Here is a 19,982-nt window from a genome sequence, read left to right as displayed (position 1 = left end):
ACAGGCAATAAGCTTGAGAGTAACAAGAGTTTCTAAAACATGAAGAGAAAAGTTGGATAGCAGTTAGACAAACACCCTGGGACTTAAATGCCCCACCAGAGTATTTGAAGAGTGAAAGTAGGTCTTAACCTTCAACTGCTGCTGCTGCTGCTAAGTCACTTCAGTCGTGTCTGACTCTGTGTGACCCCAGAGATGGCAGCCCACCAGGCTCCCCCGTCCCTGGGATTCTCCAGGCAAGAACACTGGAGTGGGTTGCCATTTCCTTCTCCAATGCATGAAAGTGAAAAGTGAAAGTGAAGTCGCTCAGTCGTGTCCGACTCCTAGCGACCCCATGGACTGCAGCCCACCAGGCTCCTCCGTCTATGGGATTTTCCAGGCAATAGTACTGGAGTGGGTTGCCATTGCCTTCTCCGAACCTTCAACTGCGAGGATCTTAAACCTATATGAAACTTATGTATATAACCTGAACTGATTATTACAACAAAAAGACTAAGAATAATCCATAAAGCAAGCCAATAACAAAAGATTAAATTGTCATTAAGAGGTCAGGAGACTCACTCAGAAATTAATTCAAGCTATAGAAATAAAGTTAGTTACATCTCTTCATGTCTAAACCTGAGAAATCATGGCTGTATTTAATTATTATATCATTATTCTGCAGTAAGTTGAATAAAGACTTCATGTCCTGATCTCTGGAACCTGTTAACAGTACCTTATATGGCAAAGGATCTGCAGATGTCTTTAACAGAAAGATCCCGAGAAGAGATTATCCAAGACTATACAGGTGGGCCTTAAATCCAAACACAAGTATCCTTTTAAGAGAGAGACAGAAGGAGATCTCACAGAGAAAGAAGAGGAAAGGACAATGTGACCCCAGAGGCACAGACTCAAGTGATGTGAAGTGATCACAAGCCAAGGAATCATGGTTGCTACCAGAAGCTGAAAGAGGCAAGGAACGGCTTCCCCATAAAGCCTCTGGGAAGAGTGTGGCCCTGCCAACACCTTGATTTCAGCCTAGCGAAATTAATTTAAGACCTCTCACCTCCAGACCTTTAAAGATTACATTTTTATTGGTTTAAGCCACCATCAACGACAGAGGATGAGATGGCTGAATGGCATCACTGACTCAATATTTGACATGAGTTTGAGCAAGCTCTGGGAGATGGTGAAGAACACGGAAGCCTGGCATGCTGCAGTCCATGGGGTTGCAAAGTGTCAGACACAACTGAGCGACTGAACAACAAACAACGAAGCCACCATAAATTTGTTCCAGCAACCTTACGAAACTAAGAGGATAATCTATAAGAGCAAGCTCTATTTCCATTTTGCAGATAAGGAGTCTCGTGTTTAGAATAACAAACGTCTCAGGATTTGAACGGCAGCCACACATCTGACCTCGGGTTTCTCCTCCTTCCTCCGCACAGCACTGCCTTGGCCTTCACTGCAGTTCCCACTGGAAGGGCATCCCCTGTTTATAGCCTACTTGTTCTTTCTGTATCAGCTCATATCTCTCTCACGTTCTGGCAGTTCTCAAGACTCCATTGCCTCAGATTCTTTTATTTTGATATGTGTTCAATAACTATTTACTAATTAACTGAAAACAAACAACCACAGTTTGGGTATAAGGGAAATAATTTAACAAGCAGTATTTCAAATTATCAATCTTAACCTCACATAAAAGTAAAGTAAATTATTTGAATTTGGATTCTCTTCAAAAAAGAAAATAAAACAAAAAAGAGTGGAAAAACCAAGTTGCATTTGAACAGCTATGACAAACATGTCACACACACACAAAAAAAACTGGTGTAATATGTGTAGTCACCAAAAAAGCAATAGTCTAGCTGGGGTTTTGTTGGTTACACACATATGAAGCCCAATATACCAATCCAGAATGGAAAATTAAGGGATATATGATTTGCAGAAAAGTTCACAGAATGATAATACCAAATGCCAATTACTAGCATCAGGAAGATAGCCTTGGAATCTTAAGCAGAAAAAAATGTTTTCAAATCAAGCAGACAAAAACTAGAGTATGTGGGAAAGCAGAAACATACTTCTGGTACTATTCTATTGAAAATTCAGAAAACATATAAAAAGCAAACACAGGCCAGAGTATCAAATGCAGCCACAGGTTTTTACCTCTTATACTCTTCTGGTAATGGAGACAAAACTTACTTATTATAGAATCTGGCTTCTTAAAATGATATTAAATAATTTGCTTACACTTACACATCACAGTCCCCATTTAGATGTGCCATTATATATACCATCTCCCAACTGATGCTCATTATGTTAAAAGATAAATGCTATAATAATCCAAAGAACCCGAAAAGGTCTAAGTGATTATCAGCTAATCACATCTTACAGAAAAATAGTGTTTTTTAAAAATGCAGAAATCAAGCTAATTACAGATCTATTTAATAGGGAGAAGTTCAAGAGGATACAAGATACCTAAATGGATTACTTTGAAAGGAAAAGAAAAACACTTAAAGGGTAGGTGAAAAGTGGCCGAAGACCAGCGTTGTTTTGCCAAGGCCTATTCATAAAGTAAGACATCACCACCAACACCCAAGAAAGGCAAAACAAAACCAAAGACTTGTCTAGATGGCTTCCAATAAACTTTCGGTTGACTCTTCTTCTGTAGTCCCATTATAAAGCCAAGCAGACTTTAACCAACTGAGCAATCCTAGTAAATAACTTATATTGTTTAAATAGCAAAAGAAATGCATTAATTCTATATTTAGATGCTCTTTGCTGTAAATGTTTGAAAACACAGTATTACGAGCTATCATCCAGGATGAACTCAGATACTTGTTGAGTTATCATTTGAGAAATGACTCCAGGTAAAATCCACATAAATTCAATGTGATTTTTAAAAAAACCTTAGTTTTAAAACTTTATAAATTCATCAAAACTATTATATTAAGATAAATTATTAAAACTTCACAGGGACTTCCCTGGTGGTCCAGTGTTAGGACTCCATGCTTCCACTGCAGAGGCCACGGGTTCCATCCCTGGTCAGGAACCAGGAGGCTGCAACCGGCGCTGCATGGCAGAAAAAAAAAAAAAAATGCCACAAACCTTCACAGATACAAGTCGATTTAAAACACTTTCCGAAGAACTTTTCAGGCATTGTAAAATGAATGTTATAGTGATAAAATTCCACTCTTATGTAGGTAGAAAAATAGAAGAGAAGCCATCTTAAGTCACTTCAAAACAGCACCCACAAGGAGGGAAAAAAAGCCTCCAGAAAGAATGGGAAAAAAAGCTGTCTTAAAAACAGAAGCTTCACATCACTAAGTTTTATTTTTGCTTCTGATAAATCAGTGAAGTCTTATGGTAATACATGAAATATTACTGAATAGTGATAACTACACATAATTCTGTTTTCTATTTAATTTTCAGAAAATTTTTCTTTAAAAAGAAAGAAAAGAAAGAAGTTTCTTCTGAAACTGTTTATTTAACTTCAAAGTCTTTTTAAAAAACCTCAATCCTCCCAGAATGGAAAATGTTCACCTGTGACCTTCTGCCTGGACTTCTTCGCTGAATCTACTGAAAGTAGAGCATGAGGATCAAATAGAAACTGAAGTCCCTACTCTTCTCATCACCAGATAAGAGAAGAAACAAAAGTGGCTTTTAGCTCTAATTCACCCAGAAAACAATTCTTTGTATACCTTTGTTACAGGAAACTCCAGGAGACAAAAGGTCCTTGTATTTCTCTGTGCTAGCTAGAAACTACATACATTTTGTCAATCTTATTTTCAGATAAAAATGAACAGCATCTGAGCAAGCAAAACAGTAACTGGGGAAGCAAACAATAAAGCAAGGCTCAATTTCTAAAAGGCTCCTTAACCTAAGAAAACTACCTAATACCAATAAGATCCCCCAGAAAATCATCACTGCCAGATTCAGCTTCCCAAAAGCAATAATAAGAAAATCTTGATGCTTAAGTTGATGGGTATAAGGGTCTTGTGGATCATTCCTCAACAAAGCATAAATTTGTTACAGCAAATTCTACAGTCCTCATACTAACTCAGATTCAATGATCACAACTTGTATTATTCATAGAAAGCCTTATTTTTTCCCCAGAAGTCTGCATATATATTATCTCGAGCTTACTGCAAATACTTGAGTTTAGAAACAACTTTCACAAATTCTAAGTTATCCAATGCATCCTTTAAGGACTCAGAGTAAATTTCCATCTGGGCATGGCATGACACGTGATTCCTTTAGCTCCTTTTTCAAATCTCTTCCTTCTATGCACATTGTAATCTATCCTTTGAACTGCTTGTTCAGTACATCTTAGTTCAGAAGCCATTTATTTGTTTTAGACTCTAAGTTACAAAGATGCACATATACACAGTTCCAAAATTAATGTAATTACAGATTAGATTTAATAATACAATCCCTATTAAGACAGCAGCAGGAAATGTTACAGCAGCATAAAAGATTGGTACTTGATCCAACTTGGACCTTCAGGAAGTTTTCTGAATTAAGTCTTTAAAAAAATATCTTAACAAGTTTTAAAATTTGTGTTTATTTTTTTTCCAGATTACTAAAATAATGTATTTCCATTACAGAAAATTTGAAAACAGACAACTCACAATCACAATCCATCTTTAAAACTGTTCATTAGGAATAAGCACTTAACATTACATTATATTCCCTTCTTGTCTTTTTCTTTGGGACCATGTGAGTTTATATGTATAGGTTTCTCACATTTAGAAAACAATGTATATGTAGATTTATAAACATATATACAACATTTCCTAAATGCGGTGAAAAGTATACACTTTATTCAAATCATCGTTACAGTCTCACATTTGTCCATACTAGTCTTCAATGGAAAAACTGCGAAAACATGATTAAAAGCTGCATAACATCATATTCTATAAATGTACTATAATTTATAACATCCCTCTATTATTATAGCATTAGGCTTCTTTTTTCATTAATTGATACTGTAAATAATCCTGCTTGAAACAGCCTTAAGTCTGTTTCTTATCCAAATTTGCTTGCCCCCTGCACCCACCTATCTGGCACTTGTGGGAGAGTCGCCTGCCAGACCCAGTTCACTTCTATCACTCCTAATCAGTTTTCATTCCAATCCAAAGGAAATGCAATGCCAAAGAATATTCAAACTACCACACGACTGCACTCATCTCACACGCTAGCAAAGTAATGATCAAAATTCTCCAAGCCAGGCTTTAACAGTACGTGAATTGTGAACTTCCACATGTTCAAACTGGATTTAGAAAAGGCAGAGGAACCAGAGACCAAATTGCCAACATCTGCTAGATCATCAAAAGAGTAAGAGAGTTCCAGAAAAACATCTACTTTTGCTTTATTGACTACACCAAAGCCTTGCCTATGTATATCATAAACAAACTGTGGAAAATTCTTAAAGAGATGGGAGTACCAGACCACCTTATTTGCCTCCTGAGAAATCTGTATGCAGGTCAAGAAGTAACAGTTAGAACTGGACATGGAACAACAGACTGGTTCTAAATCAGGAAAGGAGTATGTCAAGGCTATATATTGTCATCCTGCTTATTTAACTTACATGCAGAGTACATCATACAAACTGCCAAGCTGGATGAAGCACAAACTGGAATCGAGATTGCCTGGAGAAATAACAATAACCTCAGATACGCAGATGACACCACCCTTATGGCAGAAAGTGGAGAAGAACTAATGAAAGTGAAAGAAGACAGTGAAAAAGTTGGCTTAAAACTCAACATTCAGAAAACTAAGATCATGGCATCTGGTCCCATCACTTCATGGCAAACAGATGGGGAAACAATGGAAACAGTGACAGACTTTATTTTCTAGGGCTCCAAAATCACTGCAGATGCTGACTGCAGATATGACTTGCTCCTTGGAAGAAAAGCTATGACCAACCTAGACAGCATATTAAAAAGCAGAGACATTACTTTACCAACAAAGGTCCACCTAGTCAAGGCTATGGTTTTTCCAGTAGTCCTGCAAGAATGTGAGAGTTGTATTATAAAGAAAACTGAGAGTTGAAGAATTGATGCTTTTGAACTGTGGTGTTGGAGAAGACTCTTGAGAGTCCCTTGGACTGCAAAGAGAACCAGCCAGTCCATCCTAAAGGAAATCAGTCCTGAATATTCATTGGAAGGACTGATGCTGAAGCTGAAACTCCAATACTTTGGCCACCTGATGTGAAGAGCTGACTCTTTGGAAAAGCCCCTGGTGCTGGGAAAGATTGAAGGTGGGAGAAGAAGGGGACATCAGAGGATGAGATGGTTGGATGGCATCACCGACGTGATGGATATGAGTTTGAGTAGGCTCCAGGAGTTGGTGATGGACAGGGAGGCCTGGCGTGCTGCAGTCCATGGGTCACAAAGAGTCGAACACAACTGAGTGACTGAACTGACTGACTCCTAGCGCTTCTTGCATCACTCTGTTTTGGGGGCTGCGGGGAGGTCTGTAATTTCTTAAAAGATGTATGAGAAAAACTAGTGCCAGCAAGTATGCTGACTGTCTCAAAAAACAACTAGCTTCTGGGCAGCCAAAGGCTGTACCTAGGCATATGGGAGAGGCAGGTGCGTGCCCCTACCTGCTCTCAAATGCAAAGGGCAACTCCACTTCATAAGGAAGAGTGTGGGATGCCTCCAACTGCTTTCCCATCTTTCCTCTCCCTGGACCATGGCACCAGGTTAGCTGTCAGTCAGCCTCGACAGCTGAGGGGCTTCATTTTTGTTTTTATAGGAATTTTTAGGAAACAGCCAGCAGTTACCATTTGAAAGTGCCAGTCACTCATTCATCTCTGTGACACCAGGGATTGCAGCCTGCCAGGTTCCTCTGTCCACGGGATTTCCCAGGCAGGAATACTGGAATGGGTTGCAATTTCCTTCTCCAGGGGATCTCCCCAACCCAGGGATGGAACCCCCCATCTCTCATCTCTCCTGCATTGGCAGGTGAGTTCTTCACCACGAGCACTATGGGAGAGTTATTATACAGTTATATTTTATTGTCAATTTTAACTACTATTCCAAGTAAGCCTTGGAAGATGTATAGCAGTTAGCCAGGTAGAGATGGGTGAGAAAGGGCTTCCTGAGAGTCTTAACAGCATGAGTAAGGAGACGGAGGAGTAGAAATGTAGGCGACTACAGGCAGTTGTCTCATGTATGGACTCAGAGGAGAGGAGCAGGACGCAAGGCTGGAGACAGGAAGGGTAGTCAAGTCGCACAAACTACAAGCCCCCAAACACAAGGTAAATCATGTCTGCGCTCAGATGGATAACTGGTATGATCTGAGGCAACAGGAAGGGCCCGCTGTGAGAAGAAAGGAATTCCTGAGAAGAGAAGTGATGAGACTTGAACCCAGGCTATGAGAACGCTGAAAAGGAAAAATCAGCTGGGCCATGAGAGGCAGATTTGATTATAAGCACTCTCTGCTGCTTTAACATTCCATCTCCTGTCTTAGGGTGCTACCAGAACCATGTCGCCTTACCCCTCGGGTCAGGGTCTTAGGAGAGACGCAGGCACACATGTCCTAAAAGCTTCACAATTATTTCTGCTGGTGACCAGGGTGGTCACAACTCTGATGGCTGATGGGTCCCAAACAGCACAGGAAGTACAAATACACATTAGTATCAGTGTCAAACATCCACACGTGTGCTTCTTTCGCCAAAAGAAAAAGTGGAGTAGCTTCAAAGCAGGCTGTTGGGAAGGGTTCCCTCCCCACTGCTGTACACTGCTTCAGTCTTAAACAGACCACGTGGGGAGAGCCGCACACATAGAAGTGGTTTCATTAAAAGTCTCCAGTCATTCATTTTGCTTATTAAAGCCACTCTACAGTGATATTCAGAATAGAAATCTCAGCTGTCCCCAGCAACGACTCTAAAATACAATTAATTCCACTTCCCGAGGAGTCTATAGCTATGCGCTTGAGGTATTGTGTTAATTGCCGCTGCTTCATGCCAGGAATTAAAACGGGAGCCAAGCCAACACGGATCCTAGTAAGTTCCAGAAGACTTAAAACTGAAGTTTCTTTTTCCCCCACCCTCCTCTTACACGATTCTAAAAGCAGGGGACTCCATCTGGGGAACTGCAGTGACATCCAGTGGCTGTGAAGTAAAATACACCAGCTACAAAACTTGGTTTGTTTTATAATTAGAGAAGGGGGAATATTTGTTGATTTACTGATATTTGAAATCCAACGTCAATAAAGCTATGTATACATCTAGAAACTCATAATAACACAACCCCAAATCAGGCAAATCAGGGATCTGTAACAAAAGCAGGATGTTGGGCTGCCCACCATGATTTACTCTGCCTGGGAAAATTCTCAGCAGTATATATTAATAATTATGGACAGAGGTAATGAAATAATGATTCTGCAGTCAAAGCTCCAAAGGTCATATCACCATTCATGATGTGTATAAATTCAAGAACAAGTCATTTCCAAAATGAGCCCCTTGCTCAGCCAAAACAAATAACTGGCCCTGCAATAAAGTGGACTAGGCTGGATCAGTTGAATACCAATAATTTCAGTACTACCTGGCTGAAGGGTTATATGAAAATGTTCTTGAGGTTTCAAAATTTCAATCTTGTATTTATAGCATGTATGAGAGATGGAGATGGACACTGAGGGAGACAAACCAACTACAGACTCCCCCAAAATTTTGCCTGATCTAATGGGGTGAAAAAAAAACAAACTTTTTTCCAAGGAAAACATGTACACTTGAGAACCTGACAGGTATATAGATTTGTGCAAGGTTTAACTCTGGGTCAGGCATTTTATCACCGATTCTTTGTATTCTTATATGTGAAATGGAGATGAAATTAATGTACCTTGCAGGGTTGCTATGAAGCTAAATACTGAGTGTCTATCAATATGAAGCTAAATACTGAGTGTCTATCAAGATGAATGTGAAGCCTCTAAGTAAGGGCCCTGCACACACAAGATGCACATTAATAGTAGGCACCACACTTATAGAAAGAAAGAAAGAAAGTGAAGTCGCTCAGTCATGCCCGACTCTTTGCGATCCCATGGATTGTAGTCTACCAGGCTTCTCGGTCCATGGGATTTTCCAGGCAAGAGTACTGTAGTGGGTTGCCATTTGCTTCTCCAGGGGATCTTCTTGAACCAGGGATTGAACCCAGGCCTCCTGCATTGCAGGCAGACGCTCTACCCTCTGAGCCACCAGAGAAGCCCAGGGAATCACACATATACATTCATATTAAAATAAAAAGGAGTTTTCTTTGCCACACCAACTGTCACTCTGAAAATAGACTTTGGATTCGATGCATGCATGTGTGCTTAGTCACTTCAGTCATCTCCAGCTTTTTGGGATCCTCTGGACTGTTGCCCTCTAGGCTCCTCTGTCCATAGGATTTCCCAGGCAACAATACTGAAGTAGGTGGCCATGCTCTCCTCGGGGGATCTTCCCAACCCAGGGACTGAACCCACATCTCCTGTATCTCCAGCATTGCAGGCAGATTACTTACTGCTGAGCCACCAGGGAAGTCCTTTGGACTTGATAGCCCTATCATATTTTTAATGTCACGTGCTCCTCCTCCTGACCTCAGTAATCTGTGGTGTGCTAAAATGGATCAGAAGCAACCACAGCAGCACATCTATTAACAACACAGCATGTCTCTGGAACTTTCCTAAGCTTATCTGGGACATTAAAGTCAACTGGAGTGCAGAAAACTCCCAGCTGTCATGATCTCATAAGTCAAAATGTTCTTGCCTACAAGGTTTCAGGATCTCACAAACACTAAGCCTCATATGCGTGCAGACCATGACGTGAAGATGGTACAATGTGACATGCATCACTAGCAGAAATGAGAGATGGGCAAGGACTAAGCGAGGAAACCACAGATAATTTAATGTAAACGCAAAATTAATTTGCTTAGCCTCCAAATGGTTAAAACTTGCATTTGGCTCTTCTCAGAAGTAGACTTTAAAACTAAGTCAGATCCTACCGCTTTGTGATGCAAAAACGTCCAGTTACTTTTTGCCTTACTCAATGTAAAAGTTCAGTCCCCTCCATGGCCTGAGGGCCCCACAGAAGCTCCATGCAGTGCCTTTCCACGACCTTCCTGACTCCCTAAGTGCCCACCTCTGGGCTGCTTCCTGAACACAAGCTGGTTGCCAAGTCCAGGCCTTCCCCCTTTATGTTCCCTCCTTGCTGAACAATCTTCTTCCATTTAAGTGAAAGAGCTGCTCCTATCTGCTTCAATCTCCACCCAAACATCACACTGTCAGGGACACCTTCCCTGATTTCCCTGCCAGCCCTACACTCCCTACCCCATTCTCTGCCTTCATTTTCTCCCCAGTGCTAATCATTACCTAAGAGATTACACATTTTAATCACGTGTCTCTTGTCTTTCTCTTCCCATCAGAATGCAAATTCATCAGGGCATTGCTTTTTGTCTATTGTGTTCCTACTGTACCCCCAGGATCCATATACAAAACAGGCTTGTGCAAAACAGTCAATAGACATTTGTTAAGCTATTGGAAGAAAGCAATCGGGAAAGGCAGAAGGAGCAGAGGGAGCTCCTAGTTTTTGTGGAATCTGCAAAGTGAAAAAAAAAACTGAAAATACGATTTTTTTTAAAAATGTACACATACACATAGAAGGGTAGTTTACCCAAGTGAACACACAGGCAAGAGATAATGTCAAAATAGAGAAACTAAAGAAACATTTCAGTGTTGTTAAATTGTGGATAGCATTGTTTACTTCTTGACATCTTTATTTCTAAGTTATTGTCAGTGAGACTAATTATTTTTGTACTAAAAATATTTTTAAAAAATAACAGACTATCCCTTCACCTTTAGGATTCTATGCATTGAAAACCCAGTATTTCTATCAGAGAGAGGTCAACAATGTCCCCTGAACAACATGCAGAGCTCACTAGCTGGTCACCAAAGTTTCAGCAAATGGTTTGTCCTTTAGAATATTTACAGTTCAGTATGTGAGTGCCTCACTTTATTGACAAAGGACATTGTCATCTGCACAGCATGTTTAAGGGGGAAACACTCCATCCTACTTGTTTTCATTTTAACATGCAAATAGCAAAAATGTTGCTTAATACCACTCTTAGGCTGAAAAGATATTGCAAGAGTATTTATAAGCTGCTGCTGCTGCTAAGTCGCTTCAGTCACGTCCAACTTAGTTCAACCCCATAGACGGCAGCCCACCAGGCTCCCCAGTCCCTGGGATTCTCCAGGCAAGAACACTGGAGTGGGTCGCCATTGCCTTCTCCAATTTATAAGCTACATACTCACAAATACAATTCAAAAACACACTGGTTTTATACTTCATGCTGAGAAAGACCACAGCACCATAAAAGTTGTTCTTGTCACACTATTAGATAAAGAAGTGGAAGAAATAAAAAGGAGTTTATTTGGATAGTCATTAACTATTATCATCTAACATCTCAGTGTATCCTCACAGAAATAAAGCAGTAGATTTTTTTTAAAAAAGGAAGGGAAGGTGGTAAATCTAATACACATTAGTAATTCAGTAGCATTAATGTCTGCAATTTTTCTACTGTATAAAGATATTATCTGAGTAAAAACAAAGAGAAAAAAAAGAACATAAGAAAGCTTTGGAACTCAATTTCTTTCTCATAAGCTTCGGCCTAATGCTTGGTTAATGAAACCATGAAACGATATTCTCACATCTTTGATTTTATTTCAGCAGTTTCCAGAAAATACAGTAATGGAGAAATATATTTCTATTCTGTGCCTGAAAGTTTAAATTTAGTATGTAGCTCAAATTAATTCTCAATGTTCCATTTTAAGCTTCTACATTAAAAGACTTGCACAAATCTTTTTATTCCTCATATAACCTGCAGTTGGTCTCCATGAACACTGCTGCTTGATTTAGAGAGTAGATTTTATTACTGAACTTCAAGCTCTTTGTTAGGGATAAATCATAGTGACTATAACTGCAAAAGATGTTTAATGATTTTTAAAGTCTCTCCAAGAGAAAAAGTTGAGTATAAAATACATTTATTAGATATTATGTTAATTAAGAGTTATATTGCTAGAAGCCATAAGTAAACAAAATAGTTTGGAATTATGGCACGTGCCTTTTGAGAGTTAACCACCATACTTCTAAGAGGTTAATGGTCATAAATAGAAGCTAAATTAGTTACAAATGGCAATGAAGAAAATATACATTGGGTTTTTTCTGGCCTACAAAGGTGAGACAGCAAGTCACACAGACCAGTACAGCATACCTGCAAGATTCGAGTTTTCCTGGCAGGTATAGGCTCAGGTGCGGAGATCAGCTGACATGTTATGGCCCATTAACTCTCAAACAGAGGGTGGGAGGGTGGGCTGGGGTTCAGAATCCCTGTGGGGACTGTCCAAGCTTCTTTTCTGCAGGTTTCCCTCTGTCCTCTCCCAAGGTCTTGACACATCTTAGGACAGCAATCTTCAAACGGGAAGTACTACAGGCACTTTCCGAATTGTTTAGGGAATGCGAGGGACTTTAAATGAACCAACCACTTTCCAGAATTTTTTGAAAACAGATCCTCCTAAGAACATAACTTTTCTGCCAACATCATCTCCATTGTACTTCATAAGACAAAGGCAAACTTCTCATCCAAACTGAGCCTTGCTTTGGTACACTGCTCTGGGGCGTAAACATGTTTGGTACACTGCTCTGGGGCATAAACATGTTTCCTTTTTTCTATGTATCAAACAAAGGAAACATGTTTATAAGACTAGTAGCTAGCTATGCAAGAAAGTGAATGACTCTCATAGCTAGGTATAAAATTTTCAGTTCTTTAAACAAACTGAAGGAACAAACTGTGCTGTCACTGACAGATTATTTAAAATAATTTTGATGATTTACTACTAAGTTGTTTGATATATAAAGCAAAGGAGTTGGTGGTAGGCTAAATGATAGATACCTACATCTTAATCCCTGGAACCTGTGAACGTTACCTTACATGATAAAAAAACAAAAGAAAACAAAGCTTTGCACGTATAATTGATTAAATGATCTTGAAGTAAAGAGAGCACCCTGGGTTATGCTGCATAAACCCTAAATGCTACTGTTCTGATAAGACAGTGACAGTGGGAGGTTGCACATGGACAGAAGAGGACACAGTGTGAGCATGGAGGGAGAGAGCAGAGTGACGCAGCCATAAGCCAAGGCCTGCCAGCAGCCACAAGAAGCTAGAAGAGACAAGACAGAATTCTCTTCGTGAACCTCCAGAAGAAGTTTATCCCTGAAGATACCTTGAATTTAACCCACTGATACTGATTTCAGACTTCTGGCCGCCAGAATGCTAAGGGAATAAACTTCAGTTGTTTTAAGCCACTGAGTTCATGCTGATTTGTCACAGTAGCCAAGGGAAACTAACATAAAACGCTAAGAACCAGTGCTAAAATGATTCTTAAAAAGAATCAATGCTAAAATCAGTGCAAAACGCTAAGGACAGTGCTAAAATGGCACTGTCCTAACACACTCCTTCCTTTCTCATCTACCTACTGTGGGAACATGGTTTTTAACAGCAATATCTGTAAAAATAAGAAAAGGGAGACAAAATTATTGTTAAAGTCTGTCCCATTCTAGCAAGAGAATGGAAACAGTTTATAAGTTTTTAAAAGGTTTGAGAGGAAAAGCCTCTACAAGTTTACAATACAGAGGTGCATTTCCAACTGAAAATAAGACTATTTTTTATGTTTATGACTTTCAAATGTGAAGGAATTATTTATTTCTGTAAGAAAAATTTAGGGTATACACTCACATAAAGTTAAACACCACTATGGGTATTTCCCATGGCTGTACTATAATTAATGTAAAATGTAGCTCACATTACAGCATATTTTATTAACCTCTCAAAAATTTTCTTTGTGCTACTAAAAATTTTTATGCAATGTATCTTTCCATCAACTTAGACTCTATGGTTTAGCTCCCAAATTTCCATAGATCATTATTGAAACAATGAGAGGTGGGAAATCTGTAATATTTCTATCCTTATTTCTATTCTAATGCTACTTCATTTTTCTCTCAATCACCACAACAAAAATTAAAAACAAAGAAAAGGATGATTTGTAACTGTCCTCTGTCTTTCCATAAGTGAAGCAAACCTTTGCCATATGATCAAAATTATAAAGGACAGAAAAGCAATGATATGACCATGATTTTGTGTCCTTACCTAGACCTACATGAGGCAGGTGCTCAAAAAGGGTCCAGCTGTGGTCATCAATGTAATGATTCTTCAAGATCAACAGCTGGCAAACATCTCGGGCAGTTATGTCACTGGGTACCTCTAAAGCTCTGCTGGTTTCATCTTCACTGTATACTTTAATTACCTGTGTAGGTAGAAATTAAAAAAAAAAAAAAGAGCTAGAATAGTCTGTTAAAAATATCATTCTAACAAGTCATTAAACTTATTGGTTGAGCTAATTACCAATTCCTCATATAGTCTATTTTACATCTAATTTTCTTATACATGGAGCAAATGGTTGCCCATTCAAGACTTGTTTATAACATGTCAAAGTCACTCTGTCCGACAACTTCCAATCTGTTAAGTGTGTAAACTTCAGGCCATTCAATGACCATTCAATGTCATTTTCCACCACTCTGATCTACTAAAAAACTATTCATCTCTTATCAACATTTAAAATTTTCCATTCCATATTTTAATCTGTAAATAATCTAAGTAACACAGGTGATTTATTCTCAGATATACACAAGTCGTAATAGCAGCAAAGATTTCTCTATTTCAGCTTATAGGAACTTTGGCAAAGACTGGCCAGATGGTCACAAAATCCTTTTTTCTCTTCTGCCTTGCAAGTAGTTGTGTCCACAGGATTGAAATTTGGCCAATAGGATGTAAGTACATGCAATGTGGTACTTACAGGTCTAGTCCCTACAGCTCTCCCACATACTGTCCTCCATTCTCTTACACCACCTAATCACTGAATGGAGATGATGACAAAGACCTAAAGAGGACAGCAGAGCTATGGGACAGAAGGAGGCTTTGTCTCTGAACGACCACCAAAAGGTGCTCAAGTAGGAATGCCTGCAAGGAACTTTGACAAGAGCAAGAAGTTAACTTTTACTGCTAACTTATTGTGATTTTGTATTTATCTATTACAGCAGCTTATGTCACCCCCAAAACATACAGAATCAGAGAAAGTTTCATATACATCACTCTCTTCAACATTTACCACGTTGTGCTACCTGCTAGAATTTCCACTATTAACTATGGTATGTCATATATAAATTAAATTATGTTTTGTTTTGTTTTTTGGTTTTTAAGAAAGTGAGCACTTTTCTTTTTTTGCTTTTTTTTTTTTGTCCCCAATTATTTTTATTAGTTGGAGGCTAATTACTTTACAATATTGTAGTGGTTTTTGCCATACATTGACATGAATCAGCCATGGATTTACATGTGTTCCCCATCCTGAACCCCCCTCCCACCTCCCTCCCCAACCCACCTCTCTGGGTCATCCCAGTGCACCAGCCCCGAGCACTTGTCTCATGCATCCAACTTTATGATGAACTAAATACCAACCAGTCCATCCTAAAGGAGATCAGTCCTGGATGTTCATTGGAAGGACTGATGCTGAAGCTGAAACTCCAGTACTTTGGCCACCTCATGCGAAGAGTTGACTCATTGGAAAAGACCCTGATGCTGGGAGGGATTGGGGGCAGGAGGAGAGGGGGACGACAGAGGATGAGATGGCTGGATGGCATCACTGACTCGATGGGCATGGTTTGAGTAAACTCTGGGAGTTGGTGATGGACAGGGAGGCCTGGCATGCTGCGATTCACGGGGTTGCAAAGAGTCAGACGTGACTGAGCAACTGAACTGAACTGACTGAAATACCTACGAAAGTAGTATAGTAAGATCAACACACACAAATGTCCAGAAGTTATAAAAAAAACTCAATGTAAGAAATATTCTTGCTATAAAAATGTTGACGTTTAAACATTTTTAGCAATTCAAAGAAATGAAAATTAAAATGATGTATCAATTCTCTCCTATTGATTATTTTTCTAATTACATAAAATGACTGGAATGAAACAGTTGCTCTCTTACAACGATAGAGTGTTATAAATTGGTAAAACTATTTTTTACATCTATTGGAAAGTATCAAAAGCATTAGAGAGGCTATTTCTTCAACTTAGTAATTTCACTTAGGCAAACTATCTCAGTAAATCTGTCCTAAATGTGGGGAAAATAGATTTAGGCATAGACATGTCCTGCAAAGCACTGTATATGTTCTATCAACCTAAATAGTCCACAATAAAAGAATGGTAAACAATAGCACTTTCACAAAATGGAATATTATAAGGTGCTTAAAAATGTTATTCAAGAAAATGACATAAGAACTTTAAAAACAAATGCTTAAAATAAAATAAGGACACCAAAGCATAAGTTATGCACAGTCTTATTGGCTGGATTGGCTGCCGGGCACTGACTCCCCATCTAACTGCGTTCTGATTGGCTTTCAGAGAACCACTGCCTCCCTCACCATCAGTCTCTGTGATGCTGGCGGCTCTAACTTCAGCTCATCGACAGAGTAGTGGAGCTGCTGGAACTTGCTCGTCGCAGTTGACTGTTAAACATTCAGGAACTTGGCCAATCAGGCATCCTGAAATCAGCCATGGTGGGAGAATGTATACTGAAGAATTTGGCAAATGCTACAAATAGGTCTTTTTTAAAGAAAAAATTTTTAGAGCCAGTTTACCACTGCATGATTGCCTCAGCTCCACAGCGAATATATTATCTAGATGGATCAATCAACACCCAGAGTTTCCCTGGCAACAATGACTATTTCAGAGATGGGGGCATGACCTAATCAGAGCTGATCAGGGCCAATCTGGACATCATAAAGTGGGTCTTCTTTTCCACTGGGCAGGGGTAGGTGTGGCTGCTACTGTTCACAAAGAGAAAGACTGTGGAAAAATAGGGTCCCACATGGAATAAATCACACCAAGAGATGAAGAGTCCTGAGAATAACCCTGTGCCCTTGGACCAAGGAACTTTTGAAGTCTTTGTGTTTTAATAATATGTGTGCTATGAGGCTGTACACTTCTAGTGGTAATATCCACCTACTTATCTCCGTTGTTCTAGCCATAGACCTTCTCTAAGTCCTCCATACTGCTAGAAGAATAAACTTTCTAATAGCCGATCATATCAGGTCATTCTAAAATTCTTCAGGGCCTCTTCATTGTCCTAACCCAAGCAGCTCATTGTGCAAAGCCCCCAGGCAAAGTGCCCATCCTCTGCTAAGTGTTTTAATATAAGGCTGGCTTCCTAGGTGGTTCAGTGGTAAAGAATCCGCCTGTCAATGCAGAAGACACAGGAAATGTGCGCTCAATTCCTGGGTCAGGAACATCCCCTGGAGAAGGAAATGACAACCCACTCCAGTATTCTCACTTGGAAAATCCCATGGGCAGAGGAGCCTCGCTGGCTACAGTCCATGGGTCACAAAGAATTGGACACGACTGAGTGAGCATGCACATGTATGTCAGCAAGAGAGTTGGCTGTTGCCCTCAGAGAGCTGAAGCACAGTGGGGAAAGCAATATTAAAAACAATAATTAGAAAGTAGGACATAAAAATGCAGTATGTTACTCAGTCATCAAACGGGTGTTAGGAGAAGCCCAAAAGACATCCCTGGGAAAGTGATATTCAGGCTAAGACCTGAAGGAGGAGTGGGCAGTAGCTCGGCAAAAAGAGGGTAAGAGCATTGCAGGATAAGGGAAGTGAAGTCAGGCAAAGTCCCTGGGGCAAGAAGAAACTTGGCAGGGTCTAATGATTAACAGAGTCAGGGGTAGCAGGATCAGCAAACAGAGAGCATGGTCCTAAGGAAACAGTCGTAAACACGATGGTCGTAAGAGGGGTGTAAGACTCTAAGTTCAGAATTGACTTAAGAATCACTGAGCTTATAGGTGGTAAACAAACTTGTGGACATGGATATATCAGACAAGGGAGAAAAGGAAGAAGCATGAGGGAAAAAAGAATCTAGGGCTGAACCCTGAGAAATTCCCATATTTAATGGTGAGTTAGAGGCAAGAAAAGTCTGAAAGATGAAGTGAAACAGAGAACCAGGGAAAGTGGGGCCCCAGGGAATGAAGCCCACACTCTAGCACACACACAGCCTGCAGCCCACCAGGCTCCTCTGTCCATGGAATTCTCCAGGAAAGAATACTAGAGTGGGTTGCCATTTTCTTCTCCAGGGGATCTTTCCAACCCAGGGATCAAACCTGCATCTCCTGCACTGGCAGGCAGATTCTTTACCACTAAGCCACCTGGGAAGCCCCTCACAGCATGTGTATCCCCAGCAAGTCAGCCTATGGAACAGGTCACTCTGACCGTAGACAAATATGATATACATTTGCTACTCCTTCCATTTGCTCATGAGGTATCCTCTACTTGAAACCTTTGCTCCAACCACCAACAACATGCTTTATTTGGCAAATACCTACTTATCATTTGGCTCCAATTTCAATAGCACTTCCTCCAGAAAGTCTTCCTGACTGCCCTTGGCTTTGTAATGTGCCCCTTTCAATGCTCTTAGTTTATAATTTTCTATTTGAATATCTTTCTCCTCAACTGTACTAGTAAGCTCCTTTAAGGAAAATCTCTATTTACTCACCATTTGACATGATATCCGAGGGACTGAACCCAAGTAAATGTATGGCTTAATAAAGATCTTTGGAACAAATGAACTTTGTACCCATGCAAAATGTTTTGTACATAATACTCAATGCATATTTGTAAATTTTAATTTGGAAAAAAATTCCTGTTGCAAAAGTATAAATTGATCAAATTCTAGTGCTCAGGAAATTAAAATTGTTCTATTTTTCTTATAAATAGTCCTAGGAAAGAACTGACAATATTGCCATCAGCAGACAGTTCTGAGTTTTGGAGTCACTGAGGCAGCTATAAGGTCATTTTATATCAGAAAAACTAAGAAATAAAAATCTGGAGACACTGCCAAAATGAGATGAAGTGTCTGAGCCCTCAATTCAATGCCTTTACTTTAGGGTTAAGATGTGTTGCTCACTAAGATCCCAAGATCTGTTTGGAATCTCAGTGTTTCCTGAGATTGCAGCTGGGAAGGCTATTGTTCTTACGCCTGTGTCCTGATTGCCTTCAGACAAATCTCAGTGCCAGACAATTGCTGAGGTGCTAAGAGATGCCATCCACCATGCTGCTGTGGTCAAGCACTGGCAGGAGCATTTGCCAAAAGCAACATGCAGATGACCAATCCCGAGAGGACAAGAAGATCTGACTTAGATCTGACTTCATGTGGAACAGTGATAAGCCTCCATTTCAGTACTCTCAGAGGCCAATGCCCTCTCCACGCCAGGGGTTGGGAATGAGCTGGTGGCCAGTGGACAGGTTCCCTGGACTTCCTGACTACCCCCATGCTTTCTTACAATAAACTCCCATCATGTAGGATAATGGAAGCATGCCTCTTATTTTTCACGCTCTGTTGTTTATATCAGACGAACTACAAAATGAAAATCTGGAGATATTTTAAAGTCTAAGCCAAATCCAAGAAGAGAACAGAACAGAGCAAGAGGTAAGCTTTGGGGAAAATGAAAAAGACATCTAACCAACCAGGAAATGCCATTAATCTCTTCAGTTGACGTTGCTACAAATTTTTTAAAAAATAAAGTTGCCAAGAATTGAGACACATAAATTTAGAAGGACAAGGCTAATTTAAATTTCTGGAATAAGTGCATGTACTCATTTTTTAAATAAATAACACTTGTTAGGAGAAAAACTCAATATTTTTGTTTGAACTCCATTTCAAATCCTTCTTAAAAAAAAAAAAGTTCCATTTAATGCTGACATTTGTCCAAAATACACATTTATCAACAAATGATAAAATTACATTTTTGGTTGATATTCCACAGTCCCTGTCATCTCGCAGATCTATTCAGTACTTATGAAAAACTCCTTACACTACCCATGGAGAGGCTTTGTTAAAATGTCTCATTTCTGTTTCTACTTTT

At 39.7% G+C, this 19,982-nt stretch overlaps 1 protein-coding gene across 4 annotated transcripts in view; it reads right to left on the bottom strand.

Moving 5' to 3' along the window:
* GRB14 (growth factor receptor bound protein 14) overlaps window positions 1-19,982 on the bottom strand; it is a 123,568-nt gene that overhangs the window by 34,899 nt on the left and 68,687 nt on the right. For all 4 annotated transcript variants that reach the window (XM_043894103.1, XM_043894104.1, XM_043894105.1 and 1 more), the window contains one exon: window positions 14,157-14,313. In XM_043894103.1, the coding sequence (XP_043750038.1) occupies window positions 14,157-14,313 (157 nt within the window). The remainder of the gene's footprint in view (window positions 1-14,156; window positions 14,314-19,982) is intronic.

The sequence above is a fragment of the Cervus elaphus genome, chromosome 33 (genome assembly GCF_910594005.1).
Source record: "Cervus elaphus chromosome 33, mCerEla1.1, whole genome shotgun sequence".
Taxonomy (NCBI): Eukaryota; Metazoa; Chordata; class Mammalia; order Artiodactyla; family Cervidae; genus Cervus; species Cervus elaphus.
This window is presented reverse-complemented; position numbering and strand designations above follow the sequence as displayed.